The 22668-nt window shown below is 38.4% G+C and overlaps 1 protein-coding gene across 2 annotated transcripts; it reads left to right on the plus strand.

The window, feature by feature from the left end:
* Positions 1-103: 103 nt before the first annotated feature.
* Positions 104-21036, plus strand: LOC127637627 (ceramide kinase-like). Of its 2 annotated transcripts, none has more exons than XM_052118785.1 (13): positions 104-404; positions 5412-5543; positions 5720-5842; positions 6539-6664; positions 7338-7404; positions 8830-8975; positions 12295-12369; positions 13018-13170; positions 13246-13351; positions 13869-13939; positions 14536-14741; positions 15796-16016; positions 19279-21036. In XM_052118785.1, exons 1-13 carry the CDS (start codon positions 260-262, stop codon positions 19364-19366), a joined length of 1659 nt encoding a protein of 552 aa, XP_051974745.1. In that variant the 5' UTR covers positions 104-259; the 3' UTR covers positions 19367-21036. The 2 variants fall into 2 exon arrangements, with proteins under 2 accessions (XP_051974745.1, XP_051974746.1); XM_052118786.1 differs by having other exon boundaries at positions 13093-13170.
* The last annotated feature ends 1632 nt before the right edge of the window (positions 21037-22668 follow it).

Here is a 22668-nt window from a genome sequence, read left to right on the forward strand (position 1 = left end):
AAAAAAAAAGTGAAAGATATATCTTCACATCGCTCCTCCTACAGCGGGATTATGTGTGACGCATTTTATCAAGCACCTCCCACTTTACCATGAAAGAAAAAACCGCTATGTAGCCAAACTGCAAAGGTGAAAATGAGCAACATCGTAGTTATGACTATTATTATTATAATAATGATTTGAAACGTCAGGGCGGTATAGTATAAGCCCGATGTGAAGATGAAAGTGAGGTAACTAATGTGTATTTGTTGTAAGAGCGGAAATGGAGAAGTGTCTGTTGTCTTCTCAGCTGTGTATTCAGCGCAAACAGTATGAGGTCACGTTAAACTCCTTCATTCTCGCGTGGAAGGAGATACAAACGGCCAAAACATACACAGTACGCTCCATATATGGGGCTTTCAAAGCGGGTGAGTTACATTTCTCATAAAATAATAACACTATAACAGATAGACAACATGCTGTACAATAACACTATAACAGATAGACAACTGCTGTTGTTTGTTTCTGTGGTGTCTCAAAACATAATGAGCTCCCTAAAGAGTGGACATCAGATTTGGGCATCGTACTCAGTTGGTTAGTATCATCCCATGAGCTATTCGTATTCATTTTGACCAGCTGACTCAGAAAGCGTCTGCGATGCCTAAAAGTTCTGCTGACTTTGAATGCATCAACGATGATATCTAAAACTGCAGCTGATTTAAGGCCTTTTCACACCGGATGTGGCACGTAAAAGCGAGACGAATTGACGACAAATGGCCCATTAAAATAAAAAAACGATAAATAATCGCCGTTTTAAACATGTCAGCAATGCCCCAAATATGCTGCTGGATCAGTACCCGTCTATAATACCTAAATCACAGATCACTCAAAAGTTATCTCTAATACCCCAAATGTTTATAACTCATAACGTATCTTTAATTCTTGTCCCAAAAATGCCGAAATTTGTGTGTGTGCTATAATGCTCAAAAGTGATGTCTATGCAGCTCACTCGGTTTTGAGACACAGCCTTTGTGTTCTTGTTCTTCAACATGCTTGAAAATAGAGAAATTATTGTGAAAAATGTTGCATAGTGAGGATGTCTTCAAAAATAATGATATAAATAGTTTTCATTTATCTCTTAATGTCATACAAAGTCCAGTAAACATAAAAAAAAAAGTTTTATTTTGGTGTGGCTACCTTTGCCTTTAAAACAGCCCCAATTCTCCTAGGTACACCTGGACACAGTTTTTCTTGGTTGTTGGCAGATAGGATGTTCCAAGCTTCTTGGAGAATTCCCAACAGTTCTTTTAACTATTTAGTCTCAATTGCTTCTGTCTCTTCATGTAATCTCAGACTGACACAATGTTCAGTGGGGGGCTTTGTGGGGGCCATGACATCTGTTGCAGGGCTCCCTGTTCTTCTATTCTAATCTTTTCTATTTGCAAAAGTAATGTTTGGGAGTGTAACATTTATATTTCCTATTGACACACTAAAGCTGAACATATAAATATTTTTTAGACAAATTTATTTTGTGAAACATCTTATGTGCCTAAGACTTTTGCACATGACTGTATTTTCAATATGTTTATCAACGTTTTAAGATCTACGCCATGGCTACTCAACTTCAGAAAGGTTTGGATTAATGTACAGATTTTGCTCTTGTGGAAATAAAATGGTACTTTTATTTATCAAAATGGCATTTAGCTGATCACAATATATAGTCAGGACATTAAAAATGTGAAAAATTACTATTACAATTTGAAAGAAAATGTCAGAACTACTTCAAAGAGTTCTCATCAATACATTCTCCACATGCAGCAATGACAGCTTTGCAGATCCTTGACATTCTAGCTGTCAGTTTGTTCAGATACTCGGGTGACATTTCACCCCACACTTCCTGTAGCACTTGCCATCTTGTCGGGCACTTCTCACGCACCTTACAGTCTAGCTGATCCCACAAAACCAATTATCTGTTGTCCAATGTCCGTGTTTCTTTGCCCAATCTAACCATTTCTTTTTTCTGTTTCAAAAGTGGCTGTTCTTTTGCAATTCTTCCCATAAGGCCATTTTTTTTTTACCTAATATTGACCTTAAGACATGCCAGTCTATTGCATACTGTGGCAACTCAAAACAAAACAAGACAATGTTAAGCTTCATATAACGAACCAACTAGCTTTTAACTGTGTTTGATATAATGGCATGTGATTTTCTAGTACCAAATTAGCAATTTAGCATGATTTCTCAAGGAAAAGGTGTTTGAGTGATGGCTGCTGGAAATGGGGCCTGTCTAGATTTTTGAATAAATTTGTTTTTTATTATTGATTTAAAGAAAATAACACAGAGTAAAACACAACACATATACACTGAATCAACATTTAACTTTTAACACTCACTAATATCCCTCCCCAAACACCAGCCCTACCCATCACCAAAGAACACCCCTGTGTAGCATAAAATAATACACACACAACAATTTAATTAACATATATCATAAACATGCATAATTAAACTACATTTCTCTCTCCTAATTCCTTCTATGTAAAATCTTAAATTGTATAATGCGAACCCTTGCATCTCTAGATGCAGATTTGACATTTTTTAGAATCCTTGTCCATACTCCTTCCTCCAATACCAAGTTCAAATCTTTCTCCCATAATCTCTTGATAGAAGTTAAAACTCCTGAACTAACTGAATTAGCAGGGAGAAACACACTGATGCCTCATGACCTTTTCCAAAAGCAGTCACCTCTCCCAAAGTATGCCACTTTAGGGTGTGTGTGCTACTCCCAAAAACAAATGCCTATAAAACTGAGATTTGGAAATCCCAAAATGATGACCCAAATTCTCAAAAAATCTCGACACTCTCATACAGGTCACCGAGTGTAATAACCCCCCTCACAATCCACTCTGACCAACAGAAAGGGGACTTGCTGATACATAATTTGGGGTTCGACATTTAAATAAATGCTATCAAATTGCTTGAAATAAGTGAGGGGGACATCTATAGGTAGTGACTAGCAGGTAGTTGAATTTTGGAATACAGTTCATTTTAATAACATTAACCTTCCCAGTCAGTGATAAATGTAATGAAACCTACTTGTCCACATTTATAAAAGGGTCAAAATTAACTCTTAATTAACTAAACAAATTAGCTTTGAATAAAGTACCCAAATCCTTAATGCCCTGTTTGGGCCGTTGGAAGGCCGTTACTGGACAGTACGCTGTCAGAGCCAAAGCTTCAGATTTAGACAAATTGACTTTGGATCTTTAGAACTTGGAAAAGGAATGAATAATTTTAGGGCATAGGCATAGATCTAGTAGGGTCAGATACAAATAATAAAATATCATCAGCGTAAAGCAGAAGCTTATGCGTCACACCTCCCACCATCACCCCTGGAAAATCACCCTCCTTTCTTATCGTGGCTGTTAATGGTTCCAGGGCAATACAGAACAAAAATGGGGAAAGAGGGCAACCCTGCAAAGTGCCCCTATTCAGAGTAAAATAATCTGAAATGAATCCATTAGTTTGTACTGCTGCTACATTGTGTATATAAAGTATTTTAATCCAACCAATAAATGTACTCCCGAACCCAAACATTTCCAAAATCGTAACTTTTACACTCACTTGGATCTTTGTCCTTTTTAAGAATCAGACAGATCCAGGCTTGTGTCATGGTTAGGGGAAGCTTTCCATTCTTAATGATTCCATATAATCTTCTAACAAAAGTAGAGCCAATTCTGTAGCATAAGATCTAAAAAATTCAGCTGCAAAACCATCTGGCCACAGAGCCTTGCCTGTAGGTAAGGCCTTCATTACCTCCTCAAGCTCCTCCATTGTTATCTAAGAATCAAGAGAATTATTTTGCTCAGTCGTCAATTTGGGGAGTTCTAATGGTTCCACACATTTTCTAATATCTTCATCAGTAGACGAAAACATGCAACTATAAAGATCAAGATAGAACTCTTTGAAGAATTTTTTTTTATATCAATGGCTGAGGTGAAAATGTCGCCGCCAGCAGATTCCCAAAATTCTTTCCCAATTTTTTAGCTTCCTGCGAGGAAAGATGATTGTCCCTGTAATAAGTGCACTGTAAGTCGCTTTGGATAAAAGCGTCTGCCAAATGCATAAATGTAAATGTAACCCACATCTCAGAAAAGCTTTCTGAAATGCTATTCTTCTCACCACAATTGTACAGTGCGGTTATCTGAGTTACCGTAGTACTTTATTTTAATCCACATAAATCTCTGATCTTTTGAATAAGGTCAAACTTCATTAACTTCCTCCCTCAGGGGTTTTCCGGAAAGCGTGTGTTACATAACGAGACACAAGCTAAACTCAAATTATTCAAGCAAATGCAAAAAAATCCATGATGTTTTGCTTGGAGAGGTTTTCCATAACGTGTATGTTATGGAAACTGACATTTACATAGTGTTTCATGGTAAAAGCAAACTGGCTAAAATGAAGCTGCCAAATTCACCATGTTTAGAGGGAGGAAATCTTAAAACCATCTGAAGTCTTGAAGAAGTTGCAAGTATTTTTGTAACAACCAATCCAAACAATTGACTCTTTCACCCGGATTGAGGTCGCTACACGAGGACCTAGAGTGCATTGGGAATTGATCATTCCAAATTGGGGAGAAAAGGGGTTAAAAATCCCAAACATTAAATAAAACTGCACTTTATGGAAAATCCCAATTCAGGCCATATCCACACTAATACGTTTTCATTTGAAAACACATCTTTTTCTCCACGTATTGTCCTTCCGACCACATTGAGATTGCGTTTTTTTGAAAACGCTTTCTAAAGTGGATACATTTGTAAACACTGTATTTACGTTGTAGTTTGGACAGGGAAAAATGGATTGAAAACTATTATGTATTTGTTGTCATGTGACTCAGTCATGTGATCCATTCAACCAAAAACAATCAAGATGGCGGCCCGCATTGTAGCAACATTGTTGTGCCAGCTATCGGCTTTTACAGCGCTGTTAAAGATACATTTTAACTCATACAGACTTCACATTGCATTCATTCAAAGGCAAAAGGAACACTCGGAAATGCTGTCGGGCAACGGAACAAAGGGACAATAACGTTTCAGACCGTATATGAAATGTTTTTTTTTTTTTTGCATATGGAGTAAGGGGAAGAGTTTTCATACAGAGTCTCATAAAGAGATTCAGTATGGATGGGCAACTTTTTGAAAATCCGTAAAAATGGCAGTGTGGATGGTGAGTGTTTTTTGAAAACGCCATTTTTAAATATTCCGGATTAATGGGACTTTGTTATGGGACATTTTGCTTGTATGTAAAGCCTGAGCGAGCAACGGTAACCAAGGGGGGTGGATCTTAGCAAAGGGTAATTTCTTGTTTTTTGTTCGTTACATAATGAATGACTCATGTCATTTGAGGTTAATGACCCATTGGTGCTCTGTCCACAGGTACTCACCGTGTCCCAGTATGTGAGATCATAGCCATTCAGGAAAAGGAAGACAATGCTCTTGCAAAAGACTCTGGAAAATGGCAGAAGGTTCCTCAAAGTCCAGTGGACTCCTGTCAGCATGCTTTCACAGGTACGCCAGCACGATCAGACTCTAAACGGCTTTTCTGTTATCTGATCATTGGGAATATGTGGCTTTTATCTTCAGATTTATCTGCTGTGGCATAGCTGTATTATCTGAATTTTGATCAGACTGGTCACCTTTAACATAGTTCTTGAAGTAATGTTCTTGTCGATGTGTCTCTGTAGTGTTCTACGTGGAGAGGACGACGCAGCACTGCTGGCGGTGCAGAAACGTGACCTTCCAATGCTCTGAACGGGCCGTGTGTCTTCTCTGGGTCCAAACTATTAGGGAACTACTCTCATTGTTGAGTATGTCCTTATGACAAATACTTGCAGTATTGCACCTTTAAATAGTGTTGGGACCTCCGTGTTCTTTCACATAAATTATTTACGGCTCCACTTGAGCTCCTCACAGCCTTAAAGGGACGTCGCGTTCCTTTTTAACCAAAATACTCAGTTAATTGCTGCTGTTTATCAATATATTTTGATTCAGTTAATAAAATAAGATGTCTTCTAGTTTCATTAGTGTATAATAAGTATGAATTTGTTCAATTAAATGTTGTCACCCTATTTGTTTAACCCTTATGAAAGTAACCATGATTTTAGTAATATTGTAGTAACCATGTTTTTTGTTTTTTGGCCAAAACCATAGTTTTACTATAGTAGTGTAGTAGTAGTGTTTTACATGCTTGTAGTAAGCATGGATAATTTTGTGCTTGGTCATGGTTTTACTATTATTAACATGGTTAAACTATGGTTACTGTACAGTAAAACAATGGTTAATTTTCATAATGGAATGCCTTGTAGCACCATATAATAAATGGTAACATATACAAGTTTTGGGGAGCTGTAAACATATTAGTTCTAAGCACAGATTTGGCGATCTTCTGTAGGTTGTCTATTTTGTCAAAATCTTATTATTGAAGTAGTTTTGACAGGCTGTGAAGTCCGTCGTTAAACAACATCTACTCACTTTTAATGCTCCACCCGCCTCTCATTCCGCAGCCAATCGACCGAAGAACTTGCTGGTGTACATCAACCCCTATGGAGGAAAACAGCGCGGCAAGCAGATTTACGACCACAAAGTGGCCCCCGTCTTTTCCCGGGCTTCCATTTCCACCGACGTGATTGGTGAGTGTCTGTCAGCCACCTGCATTAACATTTACATAAAAAATTAGCTTTCATGCTTCGCATATAGATCTCTGACCTGCCAAACCGTCCCAAGAATATGTTTTTTTTTTACAGCACCATCTATCACTGGATTTGGCCATAATTTATTAATTCCATTCATTATCCATTATTTATTAAGTTTGAGAGAGGAAGACCTCGGGTTGGTGGGAATATTGGCTGCGAGAGCCGAGGTTTACAGGCTGCAGTTGCCACACATACATTTCGTAAATGTTAAACTTCATGTCGGTTGAACAAATACCATTCAAGGCAAATCATTAGAGGAGCCAAACAAGATGTTCTGCGGGTAATTTTATAAGCTCCATACATCACCTTTGGCATATATCATCAATTTGATCCACAAGGTTCTGTCCTGGGCCCTAATAATTTTCAACACATCCCTCCGAGTTATGGTTTTACATCATTGCTTATGGTAAAGAACTGGTAATGAGATGTACTGGGATTGTTTTTCATCACGGCTTCAACTTTATCATTTGATGCAGCTTGATTGATGATCACCATCATGCCACAAGAAAAATGCAATTTAACTGCCAGATGAACATAATTATGCCCCCCTCTGCTCAGCCTCACTGTCATTGTCCCATTAACAATGACTCTTCCCTTTTTGTTTCTATAGTTACAGAGCGTGTGAATCATGCCAGGGACCACTTGAAGATGGAGGCCGATCTCAAGAAGTATGACGGGTGAGTAGATGCCCTACTAGGGGATCACTGTCGCAAATCAGTCTGGCACTGACAGTAGGCACCTTGGGAAATCTTGGGACGTCTGAAAGTGAAGTGGCCTTTGATGGCAATATGTATGCTGCATCAAAACTGGGCCTAAGGCTAGATTTACACAATATCCCAGACTGTTGCACCTGGATGTTTTAGTGTCATCAGCAAACTGACTGACAATAAATTGAGTCCCTTCTAAATTAATGCCAGATATGTTGTCCATTTCCGGAAGTCTGTTGTGATTGGATGCCTTTTACTGTATAAGAGGACTCATAACAAGCTCAACTTAACCTTTAGACATGGCTTCAACAACCGCTGTATGTGAGTTACTGTTTGAGTGAGCAAAAGCAGCAGATGAGATTGGATGGAGCGGGAGATTTTGGGGAATTGTCTTGCGCTGTCAGGCATGTCCTCGCGTGCGAGATCTTGTATTACACGTGCAGGAGATGTCATGCGTGCACGGGATCTTCCAGTTTCCTCGTGCAGCAATTAACTACTGTGCACAAGTGTCAATAATGCACGCGAAGGTTTAAAACGCGTGTGCGAATTCTTCCTTTTTCCTCCTGTAGCTTTAATCTATCGAGCGTGTGAGCGTCAATAACACGTGCAGATTAATGCCATTGAAAAGCCTTCATAGGCGGGGATCACCAAATTAGCTTGCACATCCTTAAAGTAGCCCCCTGGTAGTCAAGGGCCCCATTGGCCCGGTCGGTAACCTGTCCCTGCAGAAGAGCATGGTTGAAATGGCTTTATTCTGGAAATCAGGCCAAATAGAATTATATCTCATGATTTTATTGATCGCATAATTTTCTGCATTTTTGTTTGTGGTGTGACTAGAGTGCAGCTCAAACTTTTTTAACTTTTTGCAGAATCCTTACTTCAGAGCGTCATAACATTGCACATGCTTAAACTGTTAATTAAACTGCTTTATTCCTATATAGTGTAAAAAAGATAACTTTACCTGTAATTTTACTGCAATTTAATCACTGGAGGCTGGCAAGTCACTATACTGTTGTTGCTAAAAGGTGTTTCTACTCAACTGCAGTATCCAAATGTATCCTAAAACAGATCACATGAACTCATCTGTTTACACTACCATTGGTAGTAGTCGGATTGCAAGGCTGCATAATTTGCTGAACTCAATTTTGTTGTGGTACTAATTATCTGTTGCTCATGTCACCTCAAATCGACAACTTTTTGAAAGTGAATGACTTCCAGTTGCTTTTTCAATACAAATCGCATCAATGTGCGTCAATTTCCCTCAAGGAAAATGTGGTTGCTGATTTTCTAGCATTTCGACAAATGAAAGAAAATGACATTAAACATGGGCTGTATGTGTAGAATTGTTTGTGTTGCCAATTATTACAGTGATCAGTGTTATGTATTTTTCTGCAGTGTGGTGTGTGTTGGAGGAGACGGTATGTTCAGTGAGATAATGCATGGCCTTGTCTCCCGTACGCAGCGGGACGCATGTGTGGACGAGAACTCCTCAGAAGAGACCCTTGTTCCATGTGGACTTCGCATCGGCATTATTCCTGCAGGTTAGTTGACTACAGTCACAAATCCTTCGTCTTTGCTGTTTGTTTGCCACATTATAGCGACCACAAGGAGGAAACCCCATGTGACTCTAACCTCCCTAGCAACAGTGCCAATTGGTTGCTTAGGAAGCCTGACTGGAGTCACTCAGCACACCCTGGATTCAAAGCGTCAATACTCGCTGAGCGACCCAGGCCCCCCCAAATCATTCGATTTATTCAAATATGACATTTAACTAGCTTTTTGTAAGTCGCTTTGGATAAAAGCGTCTGCCAAATGAATAAATGTAAATTTAACTAATTTAATAATGCATCTATTAAATTTTACATTTAAACGTTTCATTAATTCTCTGTGTGATTTTTCTAAAACCTGATGGGAATCAGAGATGATCATATTGAAGCAGCAGTGCTGCTTTCTCCCTCTCTCTCAGTCTCTCGAGACGGGATGTTTAACATGTCAGTTTAACTCTCGCTATGGTGGAATTTAATAATCATTGAAACTAAATTTTGTGGTCTGCAGGCGGAAACATTTTTTATTCGTTTTTTTTTTAGCTATGACATGTCTCTTCATAAGGAATATTATTTGATTAATGTTCTGCTTTTGTTGCAAAGTTTAGTATTAGAAATGTAAATATGGTGGTTATAAACCATTAGTTTTAATTCAGAGGTTCAATAATACCTAAGAACAATTTCCAATTTTAGTAACAAGAAAGCTGTAAAGTGTATTGAAATATGTAAACAATTTGATATTTGTATTAAACTGTTTATTTATTTATTTTCCTTTTTGTTGTTGTTTGTTTTAATATACCTATTGGCTGTAGATGTAAAGGTTTTTTTTTTTTTTTTTTTTTAAATGTCTGACGCAGGTGTTCATTGACGGTCCTTAAACAAGCCCTCATAATAAATCTCCAATTGATTGGCAAATTCACTTGTGAAATGGTTTGCAGTGAACTATATGCCAATGATTGGTTTGTTCAATAATATGGTAGTAAACAATAAATTGTATTCTAAAGCCTCTTTTTGTATTGTCTTATCAATTATTAACTCTTCTGCCACAAGAATGTAAAGCATTTTATTTATCTGAATATTTTATATATATAATTTTTAAATATTTTAAGATATCCATCCATCCATCCATCCATCCATCTTCAACCGCTTATCCGAAGTCGGGTCGCGGGGGCAGCTGCTCCAGCAGGGGGCCCCAAACTTCCCTATCCTGAGCCACATTGACCAACTCTGACTGGGGGACCCGAGGCGTTCCCAGGCCAGTGTGGAGATGTAATCTCTCCACCTAGTCCTTGGTCTTCCCGAGGCCTCCTCCCAGCTGGACGTGCCTGAAACACCTCCCTAGGGAGGCGGCCAGGGGCATCCTTACCAGATGCCCAAACCACCTCAACTGACTCCTTTCAACGCAAAGGAGCAGCGGCTCTACTCCGAGCTCCTCACGGATGACTGAGCTCCTCACCCTATCTCTAAGGGAGAAGCCCGCCACCCTTCTGAGGAAGCCCATTTCGGCCGCTTGTACTCGCGACCTAGTTCTTTCGGTCATGACCCAACCTTCATGACCATAGGTGAGGGTAGGAACAAAAATTGACCGGTAGATCGAGAGCTTTGCCTTTCGGCTCAGCTCTCTTTTCGTGACAACGGTGCGATAGAGTGAGTGCAATACCGCCCCCGCTGCCCCGATTCTCCGGCCAAACTCCCGCTCCATTGTCCCCTCACTCGAGAACAAGACCCCGAGGTACTTGAACTCCTTCACTTTTTTTATTTTAAGATAACTATGTATAATTATATATTGATATAAATATGTATAATCATTATATATTGAATTATTATTATATGAGGGGCTTTTAGCAAATATTTGTATATGCAATTAATTGCAATTAATTAATCACCATGTAATTAATTCAATAAAAAAATTTAATCGATTGACAGCCCTAATTGAAACTAAACAAGTATCATCCAAGAGTGCTACAACAACATGAAACACGAACACCAGTAGGCATCAGCAGCATCTAAACAATTTCAAGTTTTTCGTAAAACTCAAGTTAGACATGTAAATGTGTATATTGTGAAAGTTTGCAAAGAGTCTAGCGATATAAGCGCAAAACGATAGAAAAACAAGTAGTCACCATAAAGGAGGAGAAAAAGATGACATTTTTTTTGATGATGACAAAAACCTTTCCAGAATTTTTTTTTTGGGCTCCAAAAATTTTCCCTGACCTTGTTTCTCAATCCACAAGTTGCACCTAATGGGAAATGTATCATAATATATCTTTTTATAAATATATGTTTTTGCCTGCATTTACAAAATAGTGTATGGAACCCAGAGGTTCAGAATGTGGAAGTAAACTAATGCAGGTAAACTCTTATAGCGGTGAATAGGAGACCACGGCAAATGTATTTGTAAAATTTTGCTTACCTGTTTGCTGCAACAGCAAAATAAAAAATCCACCACAATGCTTTCACAGCTTTTTAACAGAAGAAATAAAATTCAGCAGCTGTTTTAGAACACTCAGTACAGCTATGGTAACTCGTTTTTAATGGGTAATATAATACAAAGTCTAATGTTATAAATTGACACTAAATAATAAAAAAAAATGCAAATGTAAAAATGTTTGCTAGATTTACATTGCTAAATGAGATGCTGACAATATAGAGCATTCCAAATAAGTCAAAGAAGAACAGCCATCTCTGCCTTAGAAGGTAGCAGTGTATGTAGACAGCAAGACAGCTCGCTGTGTTTTAGAACAAATCTTCATTAACAAAAGTTTAGCTCCCCCAAAATGCATAGAAATAAAATGCCATCAACAAAATAATCAATACCTGAGCTGATGCGTTATTAATATATTGCAAATCTGAAAGAACATGGGCAGATAAGACTCCAAACCTCAAACACCTCGCCACGTCTTTTTCTTCTTTATGGTAATAATACTGAAATGCTAAAATAATTTGTCCAGCACATTTGTCTGTTTTAAAACCTCCAACCTCACTGCAGTTATATAAACAATTTGAGATGACTTATCTGAAATTACATCTCTCTATAGAGCACTCCCTGCCATGCTGCAGCTTAAATCATTTTATTTTCTGTAGAAAAGATTGAAAAACGTTCTTATATCACACAGATTGAATGAACCCAAACTCTCTTGGCGTCTGATGTTTGGTTAACTTCACAATTGAAGGTTAGATTGTTGCAGCCCCCATACGCCACTTAAATTGAAAATGAAAGGAGGATTTCATTTCATATTTTCATACGTTATCCTTCAGTGTGAATTGTGAGATATGGATTTAGGCCTGTGACATATGAAATATGTTTCTGAAACAGGTTCTACTGACTGTGTATGCTATGCCACAGTGGGCTCCAATGACCCTGTGACCTCTGCACTGCACATAGTTGTGGGTAAGTGGTCATCTCAAAATCTGCAGTATAATACACATAGCAATGTGCATGTGTCAGTTTCATGAGAAACTGGTGTATATCAGAGCTAAACGTTAATCTCAAAAAACAATATTTCCATATTTCACCATTTTAGGACCAACAAGATAATTTTTTTTTCATTGTGTCATTATTTTCTTGACAATAGAGCACATTTTTTTTCCCAAAATTCTCTTCACTGTAATGTGTCTGGAATTTTTATTTTGAGTTTTTGTGTAATTTTCCTTGTTCTCAATGGCAATTGTCAATAGATTTCCATTACTGTAATTATTTTATTTTTTAATCAGCATAAATAAAACGGAGTGCAGAAAATACTACAATGATGTATGCATACTTCACTACTTCAATTACAATTTGTATTACTTAATACAGAGAAAATAAGGTGGGATTTGTGTTTCATTGTCATGAATGTCACAATACAATATAAATCTTGATTTTGCGGTGAAATGTGACCCGGGCATTAGATAACATGGAAAATCACAGTAACTCACAGCCTCGGGTGACTTAATGCTTATTGTAATCATTACACCAGGAAAGGGGAAAAAATTGTATAGATGTCCTCAGATGTGCCATTGCTGTTTCTCCTAAAGTCCATCCTGCCATTTTCTGCAGGTGATGCTCAGCCGATGGATGTTTGCTCAGTGCACAATGATGACAACTTCCTGCGTTACTCTGTGTCTCTGCTAGGTTACGGCTTCTATGGAGACATGCTGACAGACAGCGAGAGGAAGCGCTGGATGGGCCCAGCCCGCTACGATATCTCAGGTATGTAGGAACATATCTCAGGTAATCCATTTAATTAATCTGTCTGCTGTTTTAATGGAAATGACTTTGGTGCAGGTGTTAAAACATTTCTGTCACATCGCTACTATGAGGGAACCGTGTCTTTCTTACCTGCTGAAGAGAGATTGGGAACTCCTCGAGACCAAATCCAATGCCGATCTGGGTTAGTTTGGTGCTTTGTTTATTAAAGGGATAGTTCATCCAAAAATGAAAATGTTCTCATTATTTACTCACCCTCATGCTATCCCAGATGTGCATGACTTTCTTCTGTGAAAACAAAAACAGTTTAAGAAGAATATCATAGTGAATGGTGGCCAGAAATCTGAAGTTCCAAAAAGTAGATAAAAGCAGCAAAAAAGTTAATAAATGATGAGAGACATTTCATTTTTGTGAGAACTATCCCTTTAAGTAAAAAAACAAAACAGTGCAGAAAACATGCCATAATTATTTTAAATAGAGTTTAACTCTATTATAGTCATATCAAATGTTTTTATTTATTTATTTGTCTACTTGGATACAATGGCATTTTTTACTCCCTTTTGGCCATTTTAGAGCAAGTACATGCATATCAAGCAATATATCAAATGGCTAATCGAATTATAAAAAATATAGAGAAAATATCAAGATTTAATTTCTTCAACCAGCTCTGATGTTAACATGTATTTCCTCTCGGTTTGCAGGTGTAATATCTGTCAACAGTCTTCGTCTGATAAGCTGGTCAGCAAAGATGAAGACAGTATTTCTGATGTTGGTGAGGACACATGTGGGAATATTGTGTTTGCCAGTGTTTAACCCAGTTTGACAGCAAGCCTCATATCTGCTCAGTTGTAAATGTGCCCACCCACAGTACAGGTCAACAAAGTGCATTTCCTGCCATGATTTGTAATGCCCCCATCTGTCGGCTCGACTGGCACACTGTTTGTGAGCATTAGGCCAAATGGTTCAAGCTGCCGCTCGGCTGATCATTTCAACACACACACACACCAGCATATTATCTCTGACACTCAGCAGCCTCCAAACAACTGGCACCTCTTTTACCCAGCATTCTGTGTGTTTACTGTGCATACTAATAAGTGCTGTTTACAGAGAAATGCATTAATACAATCTGTAAAAAGAGTCTATTCTGGTATGCAACACACACTTTTCACCATCCAATAAATGTATGGATTAAATCAAGTCCCGTCCAACATTGTTTTCTTTAAATATTCTGTTTCCCTCTCAACTGTATGACATTACGAAAGTGAAATGGATGGCGTATGTCATTTTATGTTGACTTAAATAAATTCTCATGGTTGCTAATACTGACTCTGCAGACTGATTAAATGAATGAGTAAACTTGTATTTCAGAACGCCGAGACGTGTGGACAGTTATCAGAGGAAAGTTCTTGGCTATTAACGCTGCCAACATGAGTTGTGCGTGTCCTCGCAGTCCTAAAGGCCTGTCGCCATCAGCACACCTCGCAGATGGAACCACTGACCTCATCCTCATCAGGAAGTGCTCTCGCCTCGACTTCCTTCATCACCTGCTGCGCCACACCAATAAAGATGATCAGGTTCTTGATTTATCTGTGCAGAAATCACATGTATTATGATGAATCTTTTTTGTTTGTTTGTTTTGGTTAAAGTTTGTTCAATGTTCAAATACTTTTTTCCATCCCAGTTTAATATGCAGAGACATCTATAACTTATTGTAGGTCATTTTCCTCCAAAAATTGAAGGAGTGTTGCGACATCATTCCAGCCCAACAAAGCAACATTAGCTCAACTAATAACAAGATTTGGGGACAGGACTTACTGTTTGGCAGACTTGGGGAGTGTTTAGGATACCCGTGTTGTAACGATGCATTGACTACTGACAATGAAAGTGCATCAGTTACAGAATTCAATAATTAATTACAATTACAAAAATAATATCCAATGTACTTGGTGTTCAGAACACAATTCTTGACCCATTTTCAGTAGTAAAAATCTACTAAATCCAGATCCCCAAAATTATGAATTGGACAAAAATCACATTATTATTATTATTATTATTTATTTTTTTAAATGGGGGGGGTTTCTCCCAAATTTGGAATGCGCAATTCCCAATGTGCTATAAGTCCTTGTGGTGGCGTAATAACTCGCCTCAATCCTAGCACGCCCTGGATTCGAAATTGCTACTGTCAGCATCCTTACTTGCTGAGCTACCCAGGCCCCCTAAATTATTCTTATTAAATAATGTGATGCAGGGGCCTGGGTATCTCATCAAGTAAAGACGCTGAATATCACACTTGGAGTCGCGAATTCGATGCCGTGGATTGACTATCTCAGAAGCGGAGGCAACTGTGATTTGTCCTCCGCCACCCCGATTGAGGAGCGAGTCACTATGCCACCACGAGGACCTAGAGTGCATTGGGAATTGGGCATGCCAAATTGGGGAGAAAAGAACAGAATCTCCCTCCCCCCCACAAAAAATAAGAATCATTTAGTTTAAAATCTAAATTTAAGTCATCGTCGTTGCATTCATTGAATCGTGGTCAGAGCTAAATTTACACTTAATATTTATTGTTCATATTTGAAATGGGATTGAATTAGCTTAACTGTTGTTCTTTGCTGTTTCTTTATACAGTTTGATCACTCTTTTGTGGAGGTGTATCGGGTCAAACAGTTCCGCTTCACACCCAGTTATCAGGAGTGTGATTCAGAGGTGGACTTGAGAGAAAGTGGAGCGGGAGGCAAGCAATTCCTCAGTCAAATCTGCAGGGAACATAGAGCCTGCGGCTGCATGCCAGCCCAGAGCAACTGGAACTGTGATGGAGAGATCCTTCCACACACTGCTATTCAAGTCAGGTGAGACATATCCCCTGGACACACCCACTAGACTAGGACACAGTCACTGGATCAAGACACACCCAGTAAACAAGGACACGCTTCTTGGGTCAGGATGTACCCAATAGACCGAGACACAGCCCCTGAGTCAAAACACACTCACTGGACAAGTACACGCCCTTTGGGTCAGGACAGACCCAGTAGACCTGGACATGCCCCCTGGGTCAGGACACACCCAGTAAACCAGGACATGCCACCTAGGTCATGTCAGGACACTACTCTAAGCCAGGACACATCCCCTAGGTCAAGACACAACCAGCAGACCAGGGCATGCCCCCTGGCACACATTAATCAGGACAAATGCCTCTGAGACCCTGTTTACACCTGGTATTAAGACCTAGTAGACCAGGACACGCCCTGGAGTCAGGACAGATGCCCATGAGTCAAGACACACCCAGTAGCCCAGGACACAACCCCTGAGAAGGACACACCCAGTAGAAAAGGACACGCCTCCTAGATTATGACAGATGCCCCTTAGTCAGAACATACCTAGTAGCCAAGGACTTGCCCCCTGGGTCAAGACAGATGCCCCTGAAGCCTTGAGTATACTTTGTTTTTCCACTTGCCTGATCGTCTCACACACGGACGAGCTATCAGCATTTTAAAGTATATTCCTTTGTTTGCAAGCAAATACAAACACGTTTGACATGACCCCTGATACAGCTCTGTGTATTAATATGCACCAATTTAGTGTTGATGCACTAATTACCTCAAACCTTATCCAAATGTTAAGTGTCAGTAATTAAAAGCTGTGGACATTATTTGTCATCTTCCTCATCTGTCTAGGAGATGTCAACACCTCATTTAGCTGTAGTGTGAACCGTTAGCAGCTGCTGTCCATTTCAAACAGACTGTTTTTCTATAACGCTAAAAGAACAAACTTTAATAATGTGATCGTCAACGCTAACTGTAGTTGATATGCTGAGGACTCTCTAGGACAAGCTTGTATAATCTATGCGCTAGAATACTATAACATTAAATTAATGGACTGTCATCCATCTGAATAGATGCTATTAAAACTCCCTCATTGTGGATGTGGAGAAACGAGTTCTTCTTTTTCTTGATGCGGTGTGATGAATCTACTGTACGCATTATTTCCTTCATGCCCCATTTCCTTCAGTGTCAGAAATGCGTAGCCATGAAATGCTCCTAATTTACTGGCCCTCTAACTGGTAAAGGGGTACCTCCTTTAATTAAAATAGAAGTTAATTCATTTATTAAATTTTCAGCTCCAGTAATTGTTTCCCGAATGAGTAAGCAAATAGCCTGTTGAGATATTTGATGATGATAACCCACTAAAAAAAAGCCTTGTCTGAGTGCTGATCTCCCCTCCAGAATATTGAGTGGAATTAGAGGAAACAGCCCCCAAACCTCCCAACAGGACATTCATTTTACTACAAAACTTTCTCCTCAACACGACATGCCATTTATTGCTTACTAGAACTGGCTTGCACATTTTCTGCCAGCACATAAACATATTTGTTTTGTTTGCTAAGTCAAGCATCACTAAAACTATTGCTCATTAGGGTTTTAACAAGCTTCGGCATGTGGGCTCAAAATATACTCTATACAAGTTGGTGAATGAGAAGCTTCTAGCTACACAAGCTCAATTTCTAATGTCATTGTTTTTTAAATGTGACCAAGTGGAAATCATAACTCAACCGGGCAAAACTTTCTGGTCAACCACTCTCAGAACAACAGTTTGAAGAGAATCTTCCTGTGTTAGTTAAAGCTTGCAACCTGAATAACAACACGTCCAGTTTAATGGCATAGGCTTTTAAAAGGTTTTTTTACCATCACAGTAAAGCAAGCATGCACTGTAAGTATTTACTGTGTACAGGCAGTAGGCTGGCCAAGCATTTGTGTCTGCATAATTGAGTAGAGTATGTTTTTGGCCTAACTTGTTACATACCATTTGTGGAACAGCCATCAATGATACATCATAAATCATACAGCTTGTTGAGGAGAGGTTACTTTGTCATTACTTTTCTTAGAGATTGGATTTAAGATTTTCACATGGCTAGTGAAATTTTTTTATAATTATTTTAAATAAATATACATTGAAATGACAGACTAAAATCTTATCTAGTGGCCAGAATATTTTAGAGAGTTTGGGATTGCCTTTTCACTTGGGCCAGAAAGCAACCACCTAGCAATAATCTGAAACACCCTAGCAACCACCCACCTCTTGCAAGTTGCAGCGCCTTAGCGTCCCCAAGTAGTGCACTAATAACCACTCAAAACACCATAGAAACCTCATAGCAATGACCTGGCAACCATCCTAGCATCACCTTAGCAATCACCCAGAACACCCTTGCGAGTAACGCCCTAGCAACCGCAGAGCAGTGCGCTAAAACCACTCTAAACACCATTTGAAGCCACATAGCTACACCCTGGCACCCATCATAGCATCACCCTAGCAACATCAACCACCCAGAATGCCACTGCAAGTTGCAATGCCATTGCAACAAATAGCAACCACATAGAAGTGTGCTAAAACCACTTAAAACACCATAGAATCCATATAATATGCACAAGCAACCACCCAAAACACCCTTACAAGCTGCAACGCCCTAGCATCCGCACAGCAGTGTGCCAACAACACTCAGAACACTATAGAAACCACATAGCAACGCCTTGGCAACCATCCTAGCATTACTTAAGAAACCACCCAGAACCTTAGCAGCCAATCAGTACACCATATCAGTACACCTGGCTACTGCCCAGGGCTGCGTTTCCCAAAAATATCATAAGTCTAAGTAGATGGAAGAAACCATTGGCACCAATGGTCTCTATGATCAACTTAAGCTTGCAATGCTTTTGGGAAATGCAGCCCAGAACACCTTTTGGTATCACTCAGATCCTAGCAATGAAAAAAAAAGAACATCCAAGCAACTACATAGCAAAACCCTAACAACCACTCAGAGCATTCTAGAAACCACATAGCAACGCCCTAGCAACCATCCAAAACACCTTAGCAATCACATAGTAATATGCTAACAACCCCTTTGAACACCTTACTGCATAGCAAAGCCCTGGCAACTGCCCACAGCAACCTAGTTGTATAGTATAAGTTTTAGTATAAGTAGGGCAAGCACCATTTTCTTCAGAAAATTTTAAAATCTGTTTTTTAACATTCTGTTTGTTCCAGTGAAGGGCTCATATTTTGTTTGACTCATATCTCTTTTTATTTCTCTTTTTTTTGACTATGTCTTTCTCTCAGGGTCCAATCTCAGTTGATCACACTGTTTGCGAGAGGAATCGAAGAGCTGTCTATGTTTGAAGACCCGTACACACACTGTGCAATCTAGACCTTCATGAATTCACTCGAGAAACATCCCGCTTGATCATGAAGGATTGACAATCTTTGAACAGAAGAGTTGCTTTTGGCTCAGCACGTTGTCGCTCTTATACCCGGATATTGCATCTTCATAGAATCTCCACACAGACTGTAAAACCGTATAAGATCGAGATTAGGGTTAGCTGTTCAGCTAGACGTAAGTGTTGCTATTTTTTGTCTTTCACCCTTCTCAGTCCTCAACATTGCTGGTGAAATCTCTTGATGTGTGGCAGCTTTTAGGCTTTGATTAGTCTGCATTTGTCTTCCACAGTCAAGCTGGTCTTGAGAGTAGCGTTATTTCAATCTCAAAGTTTAAGCCCTGTAACCATGAAAACCGTTTAGTTATAAAAACATACCTCTAAGTAGCACCTTTGTTCTTTTGAGATTTGAAGCACTTGATTACTTGAAACTTACCAGTATACCAAATACACTGTTTGTGTTTAACTTTTGTTGGTATTAAAGGGTTAGTTCACTCAAATTTACAATTCGGAAGAACGTAAAGGTGAGCATTTTTTGGTTCCTTTAAAAGTTAGCATGTGTAGCATTCCTCTGTAGCCTACATCAAATGAATTTACCCATGAATAGTAACAATCATTGGACAACACTTATTCACGGTTACTGATATGGTGGGTACGACGTTTCAAAAAGATGTTTGACTAATCATAATTTGTCTTTTTCAGTCTTAACATGGTCACTTTTATTTTCATAACATTTCACGCATCTGAATGTATATCGTTAGTGACCCAAACTACAAGCACTGAGAGCTTCACTATATCACTGCATTGTCAGCGTGTCTTTTATGGATATTTTTCAGCATTCAGTCCGAATGTAAATGAAAATGCTGTAGGACTCTTGTCTATGCTGTCTTCCTGGGTCATGGCCCTCCAAGATTTTCCCAACTCTTTAAAATGAATTTGTATTTGTTTCTCCTATGCTATTGTCTTATTTCTTCTTCAGTTTCATACTGTTCTTGCAGTATCAAAGGACAAATTAGTCTATAATAGACAGAGAAAGGCAAAGAGAAATTGCTTTTCGGTGGTGTGCATGTCAGCTGCTTTAGTATGCATTTTTAAAATATTTCTCTGAGCTGTAGCAGTGATGTAGTGATGTAGCAACTGTGTAGGCAAACAGCTTCTATAGTCACTGTGCAAGCACTGTTCACATCCTTTATAGACTGGAAGAAAGGGTTATGTGACGGGTTATCTTTCACCCCAAAAGCAAAAGAAAATATAAGAAATATTATTTAGCTAAAAAATAAAAGCCTATTTTAGGAACTTTAAGAATGTTTGCATTATTTTCATGACAGTTGAGCACTTTTTTTCACTCAAATTCCCAGTACTGCTCTCATTCATATGTCATATTTTGTGTTCACATTATGGTGATATTCTTTGCATTATGATAATGAGAATTTGGGGGAGAAAAAGCAGTTCCCATTACTGCTCTCATTCTTATATGTCTGATTTTATTTTTACTCTCAATTTGTCTTTTTATTACTATAAGAGAATTTTGGAGGAAAAATTAAGCAATTTTTTTCAGTGCAATAACATTACTGCTGTATTTCTCATTACTATGTTGTATTTTGGGTTTGCATTAGGGTAATGATTTTTACAGAATAAGTTTCTTTGTATTTCGGTAATGAGAATTTTAGGTTCAATATTTTTTTTTTCACTTTTTAATTATTTACTCATATTCATTACTGCTCTGATTTTGTGTTTGCATTATGTAATGATGTTTATGGACTTTTTTTGTCTATGGTAATGAGAATTTGTAGGTGACAATAAAATTGCATTTTCTCCTCAAATAACTGTTACTGCTCTCATTACCATTAATATGTGTATTTTCTATTCGCATTACCATAATAATTTGTATGCACAATTTTTCTTTGCATTACGGTAATGAGGAGTTGGAGGGTAAAAATTAAGCATTTTCAATCAAATACCTATTACTGCTTTCATTCTCCTTGAAATGTTATATTTTATGTTTGCATTGCATTAACAAGGTTGAGGTTTATTCTTTTCATTACAGTTGAGATTTAATGGTCAAAAAATAGACGACTTATTTTCTCTCTTGGTATTTAGATTGAAATGTGATCCAGACATCTCCTTGACCGTTTTTGTGATATTCCTCCATGTTTACTCAAAGGAAAACCATGTTTATTAACTGACAGAACCATAGCTTGCTCTTCATGTGTGTGAACAGTGTTTATCTTGTGTAGTGTTAGCCATGTGTCAAAGATTGTTTATTTGACATCTGCTCATGTTGGCAGCCCATTAAGACCCTATCAAACTGGATATGAGCTGTATATGCACTGTGACACCAACTACTCTAGTGATTCAAAGATGTCATTCACAACCCATCTTAATCATTTGAATATGACCACATTTTGGTTTGTTTCACCTTAGAGCTGCCCTGGTGGCCACTGGTCGTTTGACTCATGATGGGTGACTATAATCAACTGCAATAGTTTTCTGGTTACTGTGTCCATGACTTCAACTTTTTTCTTGCATAAGGTGACACTTTAAAAAGTTGCTCAACTGAAGACTCAATAATGACTGATGATAATCATATGAATGTCATCTTGCAGGACTTGAGATGATATGTAAAACCTCACATTTGTGCTCAAATGGCTGTGTAAAGGAGATTACAGAAGATACTGTAAAATAACATAAAATGCCTTCAGGGATTCAATTTGAATCTGTTTATTTAATCGAGTACATTTTAAATAAACGGGATCAGAAACTGAATATCCAGTTATGGTGGTTAAAATGTACTATGATTTTTTTAACCCTTAAATACATACTTTGTGTCTTTAGTAATGCGGAACCTTATTCCACCCCCTTATTTTTGTAGTTAAACTTGTGCGATTTATATGAGCGCAATCCTTTGATAGTGGCACATTGTTAACTCTTTTCAAGGGAATCACCCATACAGATGGCTTACTTATGTCTTTATTGGTTAAGATGGGATGGAGAAAATATTTTAACATCAAACTGAATTTCACACATCACATTTAAACAATACCAGTTGTAAAAGTACAGAACAAACCACATCTCTGCTTAAGCAGAGGCAAAACCTGTCAAGAGCTGCGAATCTACAATATAAAATCATCCCATGTTTCACTGTTATTTTTAAGAGCATTTACTAATCGAGTGTCCATTCCACTGACAAAATGAGATTGGCCAGAAATTATTACAAATGTATTACATAAAATTTCTTCCCTCCAGTAAAAGAGAATTTTAGCTTCATTTAGTTCACAGTTTCGATATGGTCTAT

Source organism: Xyrauchen texanus, chromosome 45, assembly GCF_025860055.1.
Source record: "Xyrauchen texanus isolate HMW12.3.18 chromosome 45, RBS_HiC_50CHRs, whole genome shotgun sequence".
Classification (NCBI taxonomy): Eukaryota; Metazoa; Chordata; class Actinopteri; order Cypriniformes; family Catostomidae; genus Xyrauchen; species Xyrauchen texanus.

What these genes read in the sequence shown, in the direction of transcription:
- LOC127637627 (XM_052118785.1), top strand. Translation starts at nt 260, where the DNA reads ATGGAGAAGTGTCTGTTGTCTTCTCAGCTGTGTATTCAGCGCAAACAG. An exon ending in GGAACTACTCTCATTGTTGA is followed by an intron (nt 5,843 to 6,538) that starts GTATGTCCTTAT and finishes CTCATTCCGCAG; the next exon opens with CCAATCGACCGAAGAACTTG. An exon ending in CAAATCCAATGCCGATCTGG is followed by an intron (nt 13,352 to 13,868) that starts GTTAGTTTGGTG and finishes CTCGGTTTGCAG; the next exon opens with GTGTAATATCTGTCAACAGT.